General features: G+C 56.4%; 1 protein-coding gene across 1 annotated transcript in view; it reads left to right on the top strand.

Moving 5' to 3' along the window:
- IGF2R (insulin like growth factor 2 receptor) overlaps nucleotides 1-13,683 on the top strand; it is a 96,039-nt gene extending 82,356 nt beyond the window's left edge. Inside the window, exons 40-48 of the mRNA XM_004770907.3 lie at nucleotides 255-489; nucleotides 1,217-1,353; nucleotides 3,702-3,816; nucleotides 4,947-5,093; nucleotides 5,631-5,818; nucleotides 7,642-7,828; nucleotides 9,931-10,083; nucleotides 11,109-11,178; nucleotides 11,858-13,683. Of these exons, the coding sequence (XP_004770964.3) occupies nucleotides 255-489; nucleotides 1,217-1,353; nucleotides 3,702-3,816; nucleotides 4,947-5,093; nucleotides 5,631-5,818; nucleotides 7,642-7,828; nucleotides 9,931-10,083; nucleotides 11,109-11,178; nucleotides 11,858-12,274 (1,649 nt within the window). The 3' untranslated portion in view covers nucleotides 12,275-13,683. The remainder of the gene's footprint in view (nucleotides 1-254; nucleotides 490-1,216; nucleotides 1,354-3,701; nucleotides 3,817-4,946; nucleotides 5,094-5,630; nucleotides 5,819-7,641; nucleotides 7,829-9,930; nucleotides 10,084-11,108; nucleotides 11,179-11,857) is intronic.
- Nucleotides 13,684-17,765: the final 4,082 nt, after the last annotated feature.

Below are 17,765 nucleotides of genomic sequence, written 5' to 3'. Positions count from 1 at the left end.
GGTAACCACAGGGGCCTTACTGTGGCTCTGCTTCCTGTCCTCGTTCACGTGTGACCAGATGGTGAATAGCCATCCACGAGGGACTAAGCCATTGCCGTGGGGCCATTCAGAAACCCAGGAGGAGACAGACACAGGGCCCTGAGGGGCCTTGGTCTGTTTCAGGTCAGGGGGTGTGAATGAGACAGCCGAGCTTGGGTAGGGGAGCTGGCGGGGGACCGGGCTGCGACCTGACTCTTCCCTGCACTGCTCCCCAGCAAACAGCCACCGGATGTCCGCGATCATCTTCAGGTGTGACGAGGATGCGGATATCGGCAGGCCGCAGGTCTTCAGTGAAGTTCGTGGCTGTGAGGTGACATTTGAGTGGAAAACAAAAGTCGTCTGTCCTCCAAAGAAGATGGAGTGCAAATTCATCCAGAAGCACAAAACCTACGACTTGCGGCTGCTGTCCTCGCTCACCGGCTCTTGGTTCTTTGTCCACGAAGGAGTCTCGTGAGTACCTGCCACCACGGCCTGACTGTGGCGGGCTCTTGGTGGCCCGCTTCTGTGTCCCTGCAGAGCTGGGGTGCCATGTAAACCCGGTGCCCACGGTGGCTTGAGAGCCCCGGTCCAGTGCCGGCCGGGCCGGGTGCCCAGAGCTGGCTGTGAAGGCGGAGGTGGCCAGAGAGGGACCATTGGAACCGGAAGCTGGCGATCTATGTGTGACAGAGTCCGTCCTGAGGAGCGTCGAGCTCGCGAGGGGCTCCTGTCTGTTGCTGGGTGTTGGCAGGGACATTGACTTTTTCCCCTCTTGGGCACGGACCACATAGGCTGTGCGGGTCTGAGGCTCGTGGGGCCGTGGTGGCCACTCCGTGACTCCACCAGGGGCCCTCGGATCAGGAGTCCTCAGAGTGGGGCGCGGGCATGGGCTTGGAGGACTTCGGTCCTAAGGTCAGCAGCTCGCTCGCACTGGAGCGCTGCGGGTCCCAGCTCAAGCCCTTCTAAACCACACGGCCTCCGGGTTCACCCCACCCGCCTGGGTGACATGCTGCCTTCTTTAGTAACCAACTACTCTGGGACCTTCCTTGGAAGTCTGTTTCGGTGTTGCGTGCAGAGTGGGCGTGGCATGCTTGGTTATCAGAACAGTTCCTGTTTGGGAAAGTGATGGCCAGATCTGCAACCCCGTGCACAGGGCGGACTGACCTTGCAGCCCTTCCCCCATCTCTGTGTTCTTCCACAGGTACTACATAAACCTCTGTCAGAAAATATATAAAGGGCCTCTCGACTGCTCTGACAGAGCCAGCATTTGCAAAAAGAGTGCATCTGGTGTTGTCCAGGTCTTGGGGCTCGTTCACACCCAGAAGCTGGACGTCTTAGGTAAGGCCCTGGGTCCTTTGTGGTGCGTGACTATAGGTGTTGCTTCGGAGTTGGGAAGCTGAGAGCATCCTCCTATGGCCAGGAGGGTCAGCACCGGCTTCAGTTTAAACCGCCACATACCATTCCCAACGACTGTTTCTCAAGCATTTTGTTAATTCCTGAACATTAGAGTAAGTACACTTTGTATTGCTAGAGATGGCAGGTCCTAGCAGGTGTGTGCAGAGGGGTCACCTGTCTGGGGAACTACCCTGAGAGGGTCACAGTGGCTGAGGTTCCTCTGGCTCCCGGCTCTAGCTCGGGCTCGAGCGCTGGACTCTGCATAACACGCTCCAGCATTGAGTCGGAAAGGCTGAACCGTTACGCAAGAACTTGGTAAACATAATTCAGAGGTACATTTTTGTAGCGTCTTAACAATTTAGAAAATACCGAAGCTCTTTTTAACAGTGTTAGTAAAGAACTCATTTTGCTGTTAGTTGTTGAGTGAAAGATTCTTTCGTTATTTAATTGAGAGAGAGCGAGTGAGCACACACATGAGAGTGAGTGTGGCGGGGATGGGCAGAGGGCGAAGGAGAGAGAACATCTTTAGTGGGCTTCATGCCCAGTGCAGCGCCCAACACAGGGCTTGATCTCACGCCCCTGAGATCATGAACTGATTTAGAGTCAGACAACCGGACCGAGTCACCGAGGCACCCCTGTCTTTCATTATTTAAAAGGCAGATCTTTCTTAGGAACATCTGGGGTGTGTTCTGGGGACCGATAAAGAAAAACGCTCTTACCTTGTTGGAGCAGAATGGGGTCCCGTGTTGTCAAGACTGGAATCTGCTCGAACTGTTGGAGGGGAGACAAGGAATTCTGAGGGAGGCACCGTCCCCGTGGCGGAGCAGCTCGTCGGTCCCGTTGCCCGGAGTGGCCCTCCCAGCACGCCGCTCGCTGCTGTTGCCCACACGGCTTACGACGAGGGTCGAGGGTGGCCCCCCGTTGCTCTCGGGATCAGCCCTTCCCCGACTTCTCATAGCCAGCTGGAAAAGGTTTGCAGAGTGAAGGCCTCAAGGAAGGTTTGGCCTGCAGGGATGGCCTAGTCCCCGTCACACCAGGGGCCTTACTCCGTGGCCCTCACAGGACGGCTGTGCAAGGACAGAGCCCAGGGGCCCGATGCCCGGGAAGGGCTGCAGCCATGTGGGTTGGAGAGAGGGACTCTTTGTTCCAGGAAGTCACCCTTATCTGCAGCTCTGCTCTCTGCTGAGCAGTCCTCACAGCACTGTGGGGGTGGGCTCGGGGTTAGAGTCCATGCCCCAGGTTGGGCAATGAGCTGGGGAAGGTCGAGCTGATGGCCGAGGAGTGTAGGGTGTCCACGGTAAGAGCTGCATTGCTTTGGTTCCTGTGCTCCAGCAGTTTAAGGATTTCTCTTTAAAGCAGTAGAACTTTCAAAATTTTGCACAGGAGCCTGATATTTAATTCATCCAGTACAGCTTTGAATTTGGGCAAGGCTAAGGGCCTGGGCCTTTGGCTGAGCAGTGTCCTGTGTCTTGGCCTGTGTCCCAGGAAGAATAGGTGGGAAGCTGGTACCAAGGCCTGTGTTTCCCCTACCACCCGTGTCTCAGAGGTGTGAGAGTCAGGGGCTGCGGGGTGTGCCCTGCTTCCCAGGCCCCCGCCCTGTGCCCCTGAGCCAGGCTGGGCTCACGCACCCCCAGATGGCTCCAGGTAGCCCCCGACAGTAGCTGGAAGCAGCAGCACCATTGACTTGGCAGCCACGCAGGGTCTTGTGCCTTGTGGACCCCCACACGCCAGGTGTCCGCGGTCTCTCGTCTGTGGTGTTGTCAGAAGTGGGAGAGTTGGGCGCGGAGCCGGGATGCCCGAGAAAACCAGAGCTGTTCTGTTTCTGGATTTTCTCTTTGTAGTTGGGAGATCTAGCCCCTGGCCTGTGACTCTCAGGGTTCCCTGGGGGTGGGGGTGTGTTGGAAAAGCATCTGCAACGACCCTAGAATCCTACAGAACCGGAGCAGCGGGGCTCTTCTCTATGCGCCCACCGTGCTGGGCACATGGCAGACACTTCGGGCCGTGTTCCTCTCAGGCAGGCGAGGAGACATGCTCAACAGGCCAGAGTCGGGCTGCGAGTGCACGGGAGGGGAAGGGGTGTGAACCCAGGTCTTCCCAGCCCTGCCAGGTGTGGTGCGGACCCAGAGCGGTCACCCAGCTGGGCTGTGCTCCGAACCCAAGAGTGCAGACTTACAAGTTGTGAGAGAGCCAAACATTTGTTCTGTCTTGGCCTTTAACATAGATGCTGATTTCAGACACCGAAGCTTTTTATAACCAGAAATAACGTCACTTCTATCCTTTGTATGTTTCAGATGAGAAAGTCATTGTAACTTACTCGAAAGGTTATCAGTGTGGGGAGAATAAGACGGCATCTGCCGTCATAGAGCTGACCTGTGCGAAGACCGTGGGCAGACCGTCGTTCATGAGGTGAGAGGGTCGGGCCTGCAGGGGGAGCCGAGGAGAGAGTGGCCTGAGAGCTCACCCCATCTCTGTCCTGGTTTTCACTTGCGGGCGTGTGGGCATGTAGGGGTGCAGTCGTGTGCGCAGGGAGAGGGTGTTTGTGCAGCCACTGAGACTTGGGGCCTGGGGATGGGGCTGGGGCTGTTAATTGTCCTGTGGGGTATGGGGCTGCTCTGCGCAGAGAGGGATTTCCTGGAAAAGGGGTGGGGACACAGGGTCACTTGACCAAAGCGACTTGTAAAGTGATGTTTCGCTGGCCTCTGCCTTCAGTATCGTTGTAGAACCAAAGGAGCAGCAGTTGGTGCTGCCCAGGCCAGCTGTTAAAGTGGCCTGAGACCCCCATGCAGGTGGGGCTGGTACCTGGGGTGCTCTTGGATCACCCGAGAATTTTCCAGGCAACTGTGCGTCTAGTGCTAGGAACAGTTTGGCCAACAGAGGGAGCATACGAGCTGCTGTTTCCCAATGATTCTTTGAGAAGCTGGGCTGGAATTTCGGGGGAGACCTGGGAATTGTCCTAGGATTTCAATCAATGTAGGAGTCAGAAAAGCTTGTAAAATAAAGTTCAAAACTTTGAGAGCAAGTTTTTCCAACTCTCAGATGTTGCACTGTTTCTTTTCCTTTCTTTCTTTCTTTCTTTTTTTTTTTTAAATATTTATTTATCTGAGAGAGAATGGGATGGGGGCAGGGAGAAGCAGGCTCCCCGCTGAGCAGAGAGCCTGACAGGGGGCTCGATCCCAGGACCCCAACTGAGCGAAGGCTGATGCTTAACCAACTGAGCCACCCAGGCATGGTGCCACGCTGTTTCTTAATAAAACAAAACAAAACTGTTAAACAGTTGCCTACTTTTCCACATTGCCGATGTGCTGGGTCATCACCTTCCCGATTACGCTCTTGAGAAAAGTCGGTAATAGCCATTCCAGCCCAGAGCGGCCGGTGCCTACTATGGGGACGGGGGAGGGTGGGGGGCTTCCGTGGGGACCCGGGCTCAGGACCGCTTGGAGCCCTGGAAGCCAGTCTTGCAGGCACGAGCAGCTGCGTGTGGCCGCGGCCGCCCGCAGTGCGGCTGCGCGTGACCGCCGCCCTCGCCCGCTCCCCAGGTTCGACATCGACAGCTGCACTTACTACTTCAGCTGGGACTCTCGGGCCGCCTGCGCCGTGAAGCCCCAGGAGGTGCAGATGGTGAACGGCACCATCACCAACCCTGTAAACGGCAAGAGCTTCAGCCTCGGAGATATTTATTTTAAGTAAGTGGAACATTTTCCTTTTGCGCGCTGGAGTGTATTCAGAATCAAACCAGCAGTGTAGATCTTTCCCCCGTGGCGGGGTTGCTGCAGGGAAAATCGGCAGTGTGTGTTGGTTACTGTTTCTAGGTAGCTGTCGTATTTTGCTTCAGCCAAGGGAAAGCATTACTCAACTATTAAGTTTTAACACCAAAGATGGTGAACTCTAGCAAGAATAAAAATAAAGTCGCTCCTCCTTCTCCTCCCCTCCTGATAATCCCAGGGGTTGGCCACCTGACCTCAGCGACAGGCCACAGCTGCTGGCCGTGCCCGGGCGGGCTGAGGGGGGCACAGTGCGGGCTGCTGCTCAGAGCACAGGCTGGAAGGCAGGAAGAAGAGGGGGTGGAAGCTGGCGCCCTCGGCTGTCTTCACAGGCTCCTAGGCCCGCCGACCTCGGGAAGGGCCGTGGCCTCCAGCCCTGCACTTGGGCCCGGCAGTTCGGGTCTGTCAGAAGCGGGTTTCTGGAGGGACTGAGTCACTGCCATCCTTTTTTCTCTTCAGGCTCTTCAGTGCCTCTGGGGACATGAGAACAAATGGGGACAAGTACCTGTATGAAATCCAGCTTTCCTCCATCACAAGCTCCAGAAATCCCGCGTGCTCGGGCGCCAACATATGCCAGGTTAAACCAAACGACCAGCACTTCAGTAGGAAAGTTGGAACTTCCGACAGAACCAGATACTACATTCAAGGTAATTGCCTTCCGTCAGTGTTCCATGTCCGGCTTCTTCAGAGGGACTAGAATTTCATGAAGACACTCCCTTCCGTTGAAATCCCCAGTTTGAAAGCAGAAGCCTGGTCTGAGTCTGTGTCCTGCTATGCAGTCGTCAGAACGATTCAAAAATACATGTAAGATGAGCATTTCGCTCTAGGAAAAAGTCACCCCAGTTCACAGATAAGCGCCCGAAAACCAAAAACTTGGTCTCAAGCCAAGGTTGTGAGGTGGGGTGAAGGCAGAAGAGAAAGTGTGTGTCCAAGAATTGCCTTCAGTTTGGCTTTGTCGTGTTGCTTCTTTACTGGGCAACTTCAGATGTTACTACGGAAGAGTGAGACGTGTTACATCTGTCCAAAGGGTGAAGAGAAAGGGGAGACACTCTTTACAAAGTTAAGTGTGTTTAAAAACCCAGCTGGCTCTGTTGTAAAAAAAGCTCCTAAGAGATTCCCCGAGAGGAGAAGCAGCTGCTCCCCGAGTGGTAGGAGCCCAGACATCCGCGTGCTCACACACAGACGCCGAGTGCCACTGTCCCTGCACGTGGCCTTGCCCTGCAGGCCCAGCAGACAGACCCGCTAGGTCAGCCTGATGCGCTGTCTTGATTTCGCATCATGGAGTAAACTCCCGTGGTTCTCTGTTCCTTTCCAGTAATTCTGAGTTTGATTAACTCGGGTCATGTCTGCACGGGCATTTATTTATTCGTGGTTCCTAAAACCCCTTTCAGACCTTTGCACTTTCAGTGTTTACCAACGCTAGAAAGTCTGTTTAGTTTTAAGACCACCTTTTGCATTTCATGAAGAAATGCAGTTTCAGTCTCTTCCCGAGTCTCCTCTCATTCCAGAGGGCCAGAGTAGGAAGCCTGGAGCCCCATCTCGCTGCGATTCGGAGCTGCCATCGGCTGCCCGTCAGCGTGGGGACGTGCACTCACGTGCCGTCCTTGTGGGGCGGTCCATTCAGGTCATGCCTCAGCCGGTTATGAGCACGAACTCATGGGGCCTTCCCGAGCCCGGCCCACCGAGCCTGGAGCTCCAGGCTCCTTTCCATTCACGGACGTGGCTGCCTCACACACTAAACGCCCTGGCCCCATAGCAGTGGCGGTCTGTGCACGTCGAGCCACCAGCAGACTTCGTTGAGGGCAGCGTCCGCCCGTGGCTCACTCCCTTCTGACACCAGCTGCGGGTTTCGGGTCGCTTCCGTCACTGCCCTGAGGTTTGATTATCTGCAGGACTCAGGACTCATTTGACCTGTTACAGTCACGGTTAAGGATGGAAACTGGCCACGGGAGGAGGCATCTAGGGTAGCGTCCGGAAGGGAGCCGGATGCTTCCATCGTCCTCCCGCTGTGGCGAGAGGATGGGTTCTGTTCCCAGCACTGGTGTGTGGCAGTGTGCGTGGACTCTCCCCAACCAGGGACGCTCACCGGTCCCCCAGTGTCCCGGGCTCCGTGTGGAGGCTTGTTCGGTGGGTTGGCTGGCGGGTTGTCCCCTGGGTCCATTTCCATCTCCAGAAGTGCTGATCCCTCGTGGCCAGCCCCTGTTCTGAATCCCGCTGTTAGCTGAGGACAGAGCCTGACCTCTTCTGGAGGAAGGTTCAAGTCTTTCCTGCTTCCTGACGAGAGGCAGGGGCTCCGTAACGTGTGTCAGGAAACCTGTGAGAAAGTGCACATGTGGGACTCTTGAAGAAGGACCTTTATCTCGGATTTGAAGTCCATACAAACTTTTTACAGACCGTGGAAAGGTGAAATTGGGCCTTTATTGAAATATTGATGATAACATTGCCTGTGTTTTGTCTTCCTTTTTGACAGATGGTGATCTAGATGTGGTGTTCGCCTCGTCCTCGAAGTGTGGGAAGGATAAGACAAAGTCTGTGTCTTCCACCATCTTCTTCCACTGTGACCCTTTGGTGAAGGATGGAATCCCTGAGTTCAGCCACGAGACCGCCGACTGCCAGTACCTCTTCTCCTGGTACACCTCTGCTGTGTGTCCTCTCGGGTGAGTACGCTGTCCTGGCATGGCGGGAGCCTCCTTGGTCACTTTGCCCTTGGGACATGCACGTCCTAGCTGGACGCCAGCTGGCTCACTCAGAATGCAGCTCGAGCATCTGTTGGTGTGAGTTCTCTGCCCCAGCGCTGTCCTGTGGGAATATTCTGGCATGTCTGAGAACCAGAGAGGCAGACCCACGTAGGCAGGACCCCGCTTCAGCGGCTCTCCAGGTCTTGTCCTTCCTGGTCCCCCCACACCCGCAGAGCCACCGTCTGCCCCTCCCAGTGCGTCGGCATGCGCCTACGAGCACACACGAGGCCGCAGCCCCCTCGCTCTTTCCGGCCTGCCCCGGCCGACAGTTCTCCTCACTGGCTCGCAGGAGGCGGCCGCTGTGGCTCCTCTGTGTTCCCGGCACGTTTTTCCGTCTGCTCTAGTGCAGATTGTCGTGGGGTAAATGTTCCTTTAGCTTGAACAAAGTATTGTCTGTGTTTGAAGGAATGAGAACTTGTTCCACAGATTTTGAAAATTGGCCGTATGCCGAGTTTTCGTGGGAGTGTGCGTTTGGGTGCTGAGGACTCCCAGTGGGGGAAGGGCGGCCGGGGCTTCTGTGCGGCCTCGGGGAACCCCCCCTCTTCTCGGCCCCATGGCCTCTGTTCCTCCGCCCGGTCCACAGCCACATTGAGAGGCCCTCGCGTAGACGTGCTGTTACACGGTGCTTTCCTCTTGGATTTGTTTTCTTCTTCTTTCATCCGTGTCAGCTTCTCCCAGGAGCTGCTGTTCTCTGTGCTGAGACTAAGATCAGGAAGGAAGGTTCTTGCCTAGTAGCTGTCTGCTTTGTGTCCTGGAGGAGGTTTTCTCTGCAGCCGGAGCTAGGGACAGGGGGGGAGTCCCAGATCCCCTCTGTCTGACCTCCAGTCAGCTGTTGCTTTTGAAAGAGTCCGCTTTGTCCTGCGTTTTCCAGGAACGTGGATGTAAGGCCAGCGTTAGCAAATTTCTAAATGTCAGTGTCGTGTAAACAACACGGGGCAGTTAAGACCCAGTAACGAGAAATTAACTGAAAAATAGAGACACACTGGGACACTGAAGCACACTTCCGAGTAATTCCGGGCTCCCAGGCGCGCCCAGAAGTGGAAGCGAGGGCACACTTGGAAGCGAGTGAGGCCGAGCGCCTCTCCCGCCAGAGCACCGCTGCGGCCGTGGGGCTCTCCCCACCCAAGCAGATGGTGAAGGGGAACATGGCGCTCCTCCTCCTCGTGGATGGGCATCAGCTGACTTGGCTCATGGTTATACGTACGTAGTCGGGCCATCGGCTGCCCTCTGACCCAGCTCGAACGAGTGGTTTTCTGAGTCTGTAGCATCTGTAGCCACCAGTTCACTGCACTGCTCCTGAGCAGCCCAGAGGGTCCTGTCACGTTCCTCTCTGCCTTCTTGGCGGGGGGGGGGGGGGCAAGAATTGCCACCAGGGGTTCGTTCTGTCGCTGCCATGAGTGCCCACGGGACCAGGAGTGTCGGGTCCGTCCACAGACGCCTAGTTCTCGGAACAGAAAGGGAAGTCCGTCCTGGTGCTTCTGGTTTTCTGTTAGTGAATTTTTACGACTTTCCTTGGTTAAGGTCCTGGACCAATCTTAGCTGGTGGAGTAGCAGGCGTGTTCGTCACTAGCCCTGTCTCCCGGGACGCGCAGCCTGGATAGATGGTGCCGCGCCCCGTGCTGTCCTGGGGGGGGCCCTCCACCCCCGTGGTGCAGACACTACGTCCCCAGACAAGATGCAGGGAGGGAGAGGCCTTCGGACAGCAGGCGGCCACTGTTTGTCCCCAGAGAGGAGGGTCGCGGGTCCTGGAAGACCACTGGGGACCCTCGTCCCTCTCGTCCCCCTCACAGGTGCCTCTGTGCCCTGACAGTTGTCTGGTGGGATGAGTCAGGACTCCGGCTGCGGTCCTCTGTCGCCGCCGCGCGCCGAGGGCCAGGCAGCGCCGTCCACCCGTGTGCTGGACTCCTGTCTAACCTCCATGTCCAGGGACTCTGTCACTGCTGCTGTCTGCATCCTGGTTTGGGGACTGCGAGGGTTGCCGCTGGGGTGGCACGCCCCCAAGTGACGTGGCTTCCTTTCAGGGTGGGCCTCGATGGTGACGGTACGGGCGAGGACATGCCGGAGCACAAGGGGCTGTCGGAGCGAAGCCAGGCCGTCGGGGCGGTCCTCAGCCTGCTGCTGGTGGCGCTCACGGGCTGCCTGCTGACGCTGCTGCTTTACAAGAAGGAACGGAGGTGAGGAGAGGGAGGCGGTGCAGGGTGAGGGACTGTCCTGGGATCTGGGACTGTGTGTGTTGTGTGTGTGTGTGTGTGTGCGTGTGTGTGTGTTGACACCGTGGATGCTGTCTCTGAAGTTTTATTTCATAAATGGCTCCATTCCTGTGACAAGGCGTTCGGTGTGACCGGCACCGTGAAGCCCGACTCCGTGGAGCCGGTCCCAGGCATCTGAGTCGGGCTCTGGTGCTCCCTTCACGGAGCAGGTGCTTGGGGCGCTCAGCCAGGCCCGCCGGTTTCTAGGATGTTGGTCTCTGGTTGTGTCCAGAGATAGATGGAAGATGACCACCTTTGACGAGCGCACTGTGTCCTGCTCCGCTGAGCCCGCCGTCCTGTCTTCCTCCTCCTCCTCCTCCCCTTGCCGGAGTGAGCATTTGTGAGATGCGCGCCATGTGCGATGCCATCCTCTTGGCTCACCTTCCCTGGGTCAAAGGGCTCATCCCGCGTGTGGCTGTCCACCTGGGAGATGGCCGTGGCGTGCACGGGTGAAGCCCAGAGCCCAGGAGCCCTGTGGCGTGACCATCCCCTGCAAGTGAGGGCTGGCGTCCGGAGTCCTGAGTGCAGCCGTCTCACCCCGGAGAGGCTGGCAGGGGAACACAGAGTCAGGGCAGAGGGCTGGGTATGAGCTGGTCTCGGGTTAGTCGTTTGGCACACAGAATCTCACTGCGGCCCGGGGTGGCCTTTTCATAATCAATACGGGTCAGCGGAAAAGCACAAATATTAGCTAACTTGCCCCTGCTAGACCACTAGGAGGTGGAGCAGGGTTCAGATCTACTTCTGTCCGATTCCAGAGTATTCTTTTCACCGAACTGGGTTATGGCCCCACTGCTGTGGGCTAAGTGGGCCTGTGCCGTGGAGGGCTGTGTCCCCACCGGCTGCCGGCTTCTCTGTCGGGCGCGTGAGGGGCCGGGGCCGGGGCCGGGGCCGGGGCAGTGGGGCTCTGGCCCCGCTGCTTCCTCCCTGCAGCGACTGTGCTTGCCCTGCAGGGAGCTGGTGGTGAGCAGGCTGACCGGCTGCTGCCGGAGGAGCGCCAACGTGTCCTACAAGTACTCGAAGGTAACGTCCCGCCTTCCCCCCCGTGTGCGGCCGGCCGGCGGCGCTGACCTCAGTCCGTGACAAGGAAAATGCCTTCATCGTCGGTTGTCCTACGAGAGGGAAAACATCATCTGTTGTTTTTAACCCAAACCCCCTATTTGTTTTTTTTTCCTTCAATTTTTTCTCATTGTGGTTACAGCTTCAGTTGCTTCTGCTTTGTTGGTTATTTTAAAAAAATAAAAAAAAACAGTGAAAATTTCTGTGCCATCTGCCATTTGGATGGATGCTTTCAGATGACTCCCCAGACGGGTGTTATTTGGCTGAAGGCTCGTGGCTCGTGATACGCCTGCCAGTCCGCTTCCTAAAAGGCTGATCTCAGACCCGGTCGTGTCCCTCCTGTGGCTTCTCTTCGGGCTCGGCCCCGCCCGTCCACCCCCCCCAGCCCCGCCGACACCTGGCTTGGGTAGAGGCCGCTTTCCTGCCCTCGGCGACGCTGTCTGCCTCGGTGGGGTCTCAGCGGGAGCCGACAGTCGCCGGCCCTCCCTCCCTCTCCTCGTGGGGAGCCTGGGACTGTGGGGACTGCAGTGGGCCGAGGAGGGGGTCCCCGACTCCGGGGTCGGCCGTGGAAGGGAGGGCCGCAGAGGAACAGCGCGCAGCGGGGCCTCAGCCGGGCTCCAGGGTCCTGCTTTGTCTCCGGCAGGTGAACAAGGAGGAGGAGGCGGATGAGGATGAGACGGACTGGCTGATGGAGGAGGTCCGGGCGCCCGCCCCGAGGCCCGGGAAGGAAGCACAGGAAAACGGCCACATCACCACGAAGTCTGTGAAGGCCGAAGCCCTCACCTCCCTGCATGGGGACGAGCAGGACAGTGAGGATGAGGTTCTGACCATCCCGGAGGTGAAGGTGCACTCGGGCAGAGGGACTGGGGCCGCGGGTGTGCCGCAGGGGAGAGTCCCGCAGAGGAGTGGGCTCCGGGAGAGCGCAGAGGGTGCTGGGGTGCCGCTGAGAGGGGACCGGGCCCGCAGAGGGAAGGCCAGGCCCGCGCCGCCCAAGACCGTGAACTCCGGCAGCCTGGCGTCCTTCCATGATGACAGTGACGAGGACCTCCTACACATCTAGTCTCCTGGGGCCTCCAGGAGACGTGGGTCCGGCGTCACCAGGCACCTCCAACCAAATAAGACTTCAGCTCGATGATGCTTCTATCATTTTTGCCTTTAACAAAAACTCTTTCAAAAGGGAAGAGTTTTTGTGATGGGGGAGAGAGTGAGCAGGTCAGGTTTACAGTCCTTGGAACAAGGCTCTGCTCCTGTCACTGGGGGCAGAGCTGGGGCCCTGGGTTTTGTCCCCAGCCCTCACATAAAAGCATGGCAGCCGTGCACGTCATATTATGTGCCCGGGCCACACGCGTCTTGGAACCGAGGGCTGTGTATTTGAGAAAAACCCTTGCTGCTTTAGGCCCTGTAGGGTTTTGACCATTATATTTTAGCATTTAATTCTCTCCTCCTATTTATTGACTTTGACAATTACTCAGGTTTGCAAAAAAGAAAAAAAAAAAAAAGAAAAAAAAAAACCAAAAGAAAAAAAACCAACCCAACAGTCTTTTTCCTGCCGGCTGGGGTACCGTCATGGTTCATCCGCTGTCCGGAGGAGGAGCTGTCGGTGTGCTAGGAAGGTTCTGTAGGAGATTTTGAGCTGGTCAATAATGTAGCCTCTAAGTTAGAATGCTCCATCCTGTCCTTCCTTTTTGCTTCCTGATTCTGAGGGGAACGCACACGTGCGGGCACACACGCGTGCGGGGCTCCCCGAGTGCCTAGGCTTGGGAGGGTTCGCCTGTTCTCTGCCTTTCGTCAGTAACGGCTGCAGCTTTTTGCATGACATCCTCGATCCTAGGTGCACAGGGCACATGTATCAGTATTTCTTTCGCCGGCTGGTGAATTCAAACAACCCACCCAAAGATTGATTATTTGTGTGTGTGTGTGAGGATGGAGTTGAGATTTCAGAGAAAATAACTTTTTTCCAGATTTGGGATATAGGTCTCACCTCTTCAGGTTCTCATGATACCACCTTTACTGTGCTTATTTTTTTAAGAAAAAAAAAAAAAGTGTTTATCAACCATTCGACCTATAAGAAGCCTTAATTTGCACAGTGCGTGACTTCATGGAAATTGCATGAAAGCTGATGGGCTAGCATCTCGCCCTAGCATTGCACTTGGGATTCCTGCTCTGGGGGTGCTGGGTCGGCCTCTCAGGGCTGCAGGACGGGAGGGCAGGAGCGCTGTCCTTCCCTGGCTGTTGGCACCTTTCTTGAAGTGTTTAATGAATGACTTTTCTCGAATTATAGAATTGTATATAGACTCCGGTATTCATGTACTGAAAAGCAAGCTACCCTTGGTTTGTACTCGGTTTGGCTGGCTAATTTGATTTCAACATGAGTGTATTTTTTAAAATTGATTTCTTTCCTCATTTTTTTTCAATCAAATTTACTGTAATATAAAGTATTCAACAATTTCAATAAAAGATAAATTATTAGTCGGGTGTTACTGCTTTGTCCCCCTCGATGGCGAAATGTTGCCGAGCCCACTGCCACATCTGCCCTTGTGTTCTGTGAAGTTCCCGAAGAGGTCTGGGTTTGGGTTTCGGTGGCATGATGCTCGCTGTCTTAGGACCTCGACCATCGCCGTCCTGGGCTCTCGACCTCACCGTCCTCGCCAGCTGTCGCTATAGGTAGTTTTAGGAAAATGGGCCCTGACAGCAGGTATTTTCAGAGAAGTGGTTTTTTTGGTAAGTGCACAGCCCTCATGCTTCATTTCCTTGAGCCAACTTTCTGACGCCCTTTTGTTGGAGTCTGTCCAAGGGCAGCGGGGAGGTAGAGTTGGGGAGAGGTAAGCACCGTGTAGGCAAGTGCGTGTCAAGGAAATCCGTGGTACAGAGGAAATCTGCTCTCACTAGAACACTTAAAACCATTCGAAACCAGTTGTATGCCAACCACTAAATCGCACAGTGCACACGAGGGCCCTTTAGAAGGGCTGACTGCCGCCTGGGCATTTAAAACAATCTTGTGGAATAATGCAGTCCTTCGTGTGAGTGCACGGATGGGCCTGCAGGACTTAACTAAGTCTCTTTTTGGGGCTCAGGTCACGAGGGAATACTGAGCGTGTTGGGGGCAGGCGGTGTGCACGAGGTGAGGTTTAAAGAAATCCCCTTCACCAGCTTCTGAAGAACATTCATGACTTAGGTGCGCTCACATGACTTGCTTCTCCAGGTGGACTTAATGACTTGAGGTTAGCCTTTCCCTTGAGCTAGCCTTGCCGTGTGGCCAGGGAGCATGGGGTGAGCGAGGGATGCCGGCACAGAGCCACAAGTTGGGTGCTGTGGGCGCGGGGCTGGCCGCCTGGCCGGACTATCCATGCATCTGTCCAGGCTCAGGCGGGGACCGTGATCCAGGCAGGTGAGGAGGTAAGGCTGGAGTGGGCCGGGACTCGAGATGTCTCCTGAAAGTCCCAGTGAGCCTGCGCCAAAGACCTGTGAGAGTGTGGAAGGGCAGGGTTGTAGCAGAAAGGACTGGATGTGTGCTAATACCTGGTGGGCTGTGCAAGCCGCCCCTGTGGCCCTGCACACCCTGGAGAGCCTCTCAGCTTGGAAGGAACTAAATAAAGACTTTTCTTAAAGATGGAGGGCAATGGGGCGCCTGGGGGGCTCAGTCCATTAAACATCTGTCTTTGGCTGAGGTCATGATCCCAGAGTCGTGGGATCAGGGCCCCTCCCTCAGGCTCCCTGCTCAGCGGGGAGCCTGCTTCTCCCTCACCCTCTGCCTCAGCTCCCCCTGCTTGTGCTGCCTCTCTCTCAGTGTCAAATAAATACAAAAAAATAAAAAAGATGGAGTGAAAGAGCAAAGTAAAGCTTGTGACTTGTCTCTCCTGTTTTTTTTCACATCTTAGTCTCTGTTGTGTGCTGACCAGTTTGCAAACCAAATTCAGTGAAGAATTACTTCAGATACTATATTTTGATGCTGCATAGAGGGAAACTAGACTGAACACATGGTATAGTTGGTCGTCACCCCTGGACAGGGCAAAACCGGGGGCCCCCGTGTGCGCACCCCACTGTGTAGGGTGACCCGATGGCTGCCCTCAGCACCATCCTGGAGGAAACGGTTTTGGGGAGCTGGCCGTGTGGGGTGCGGTGCCTCAGAAAGCCCTGGTAGAAGCCAAGGGCTACGTCCCAGCAAACCTTGGGACCTTTGGCTGCAGAATTTTTTTTTCTTTAATTTTGAGATGATCAGGACATACAGAAATTTTGAACAAAAAGGACAAGGAACTTTTTTCCTTCTCTGTTGCTCTTTTTAGTTTATTCCAGCCCAGAGAGTTCCTCTGTCTTCTTTGTACTTCCATGGCCTTGACACAGGAGGTTGCCCTCCTCACCCTGCTTGGGGTCTGACACCCTGACAGGCCGCTGTCCCCATGGGCTGCCCCTCCCCCGCCCGGCCCCTGGAGGATCCCTGTAGTGCTCTGCCCCACCTCGTGGCCTTAGCACTCTTGTTCAGGAAGCGTGGGACAGAGACCTCAGGTGGGACAAAATCATACTTCAATGAGGAAGTTTTGTCATCATAGAGTGGTGTTTCCCAAAGTGTGCCCCAGGGAACCCTTGTTCCGTATGATTTTAGTCAGTGTTCTATAAAACCTGGAAAGGGCCTGTGCCCAAGTCAGTTTGGAGGTTCCTAATTGAGAGCCTTTCTTGCCGCGAGACCTCTAGAGTCTTTAAAAGGAGGGATGGCTGAAATGACAATAAAGGATGTGGCCAGTGAGTCTCCACGAAAGGGTATGGGACGCAGGGCTTTCTGAGTGTTTGTCAGTGTCCCCTGGGGGAGCCTGGTGGCCCGAGGCCAGACCCCCGAGAAAGGCTGTCACTGTGGGCCCCAGTTCTGTTGTTTGCGGGGGTGGGGGTCACAGCGACCGGGCTGGGGGGTGTCGTCTGATAGACACGGAGGGCCCAAGAGCTGCGCCCCGTCTCGGAACCTGCTCTCCCTGAAGAAGCCCCTGCCGCTTGTGCCCCCGCAACACCTCGCCCCCATCCGGGCCCGGGTCTCGAGCCGCTGACCGTGGCACTGACGGTGGGGGGGGGCTCTGGGTACTGGCACGCCCTTCTCTTCTCCGCGCATTCGAGCAGCGAGTCGATGTTCTTAGGGGTTGAATCGTGTCCCCCCAAGTTCACGTGTGGAATGCTAAGCCCTCACACCTCAGGATGTGACCTTAGATGGTCTTTGCAGAAGTCCTCAAGTTGAAGTGAGGTCAGTGGACCCTGATCCACTAGGACTGGGGGAGAAAAGGGAAAGCTTGGGGAGAGACAGATGTGCACAGAAAGCGGATGTGAACACACAGGGAGGAGATGACCTTCCACAAGCCGGGGACAGAGGCCTGGAACACACCCTCCCCTCATTGCCCTGGGAAGGAAGCAATCCTACCTTGGTTCTGGAGTTTCGACCTTCAGGACTGGGACATAATACCTTCCTGCCTGGCCCGACGGCTTCATTACATAATCCAGGATCCGAGGCCCTGTCGTGCTCCTGGAGGGGCCAGGCAGCCATCAGGCCCAGAAGGACCTGTGGCTGGGTCCAGGGCCAAGGCTGCACTCCACCCCCACCCCCCAGGACCTGCGGTGGACTCTGTGCCCGGTGGAGAATAAATGAATGAATGTATGGGTGGTTTTGCGGGCTCCCTTGTGGGAATAGGGTGGGTGGGTCACTGAGAGCCAAACGGGTTCTCGTGGGCCAGGCTTGGACTCAGATACCTCGAAGACGTGGGTGCAGGCTTCTGGGACCGGGCTGCCAGCACCCAGTGGGGAACAAAGCTGAGCACTGAGTCCAGCAGATGGCCTTGGCTCGTAACCCCACTCATCTGTGCTGACCAGTCCGTGCTTCCGGGACCCCAGCCGGCTGGTCACACCCGTGAACACTCGGTCCTCCGGGCTCTGGAGGCAGGAGAGTAAGGAGGAATACGCTAGGTGGCTCCCATTCGATATGTGTGTGGGACAGATGGAGACAAGAAGATGGTCACGGGCATGCCAGGTACACACGCGCCACTGGGTCAGGATGGTCCCAGTGCCTGGAGGGGGACATTGGGGGGGGGGGGGCACTGAGAGACAGGAGGCTCCTGCATCTGGCCGTCTGGCTGAGCCGCGGGGCGCAGCATCCTCTCTATGGCCTCCTGCATCAGTGGGTTTGGCGTGGGGAAAGCAGAATCGTCAGAGGGGCCCTGACACCAGGGAGGAGCCTGCGGTCACTGAGGAAGCCAACGCCTTTGATGACGCAGTGGAGCCTCCCCGTGGCTCCCATGCTCCTTCCTCATTTCGGGCGGCTTCCAGACTCCTCGGTGCACTGGAACCGTCCCTAAAGGCCCTTAAAAGAAAGGTGCTGTCTGGGAGGAGGTACTGCGGGTGGCAGGCTGTGAGGAGAGGACATGGTGGTCCCTTCCTGGCAGCACAGAGAGGGACACTACAAACCCAGAGCTGGAGCTTGGGACAGCTATGGGGCCGAGGGGAGCGTGGAGGAGGCCCACGGGGTGGGGGCCACGGTGGTCGGTTGAGGTCCTCTGTTGCTTCTCCCCGCTGTTGTGATT

This window comes from Mustela putorius, unplaced genomic scaffold (assembly GCF_011764305.1).
Source record: "Mustela putorius furo isolate JIRA1106 unplaced genomic scaffold, ASM1176430v1.1 tig00000450_pilon_pilon_pilon, whole genome shotgun sequence".
NCBI lineage: Eukaryota > Metazoa > Chordata > Mammalia > Carnivora > Mustelidae > Mustela > Mustela putorius.
This window is presented reverse-complemented; position numbering and strand designations above follow the sequence as displayed.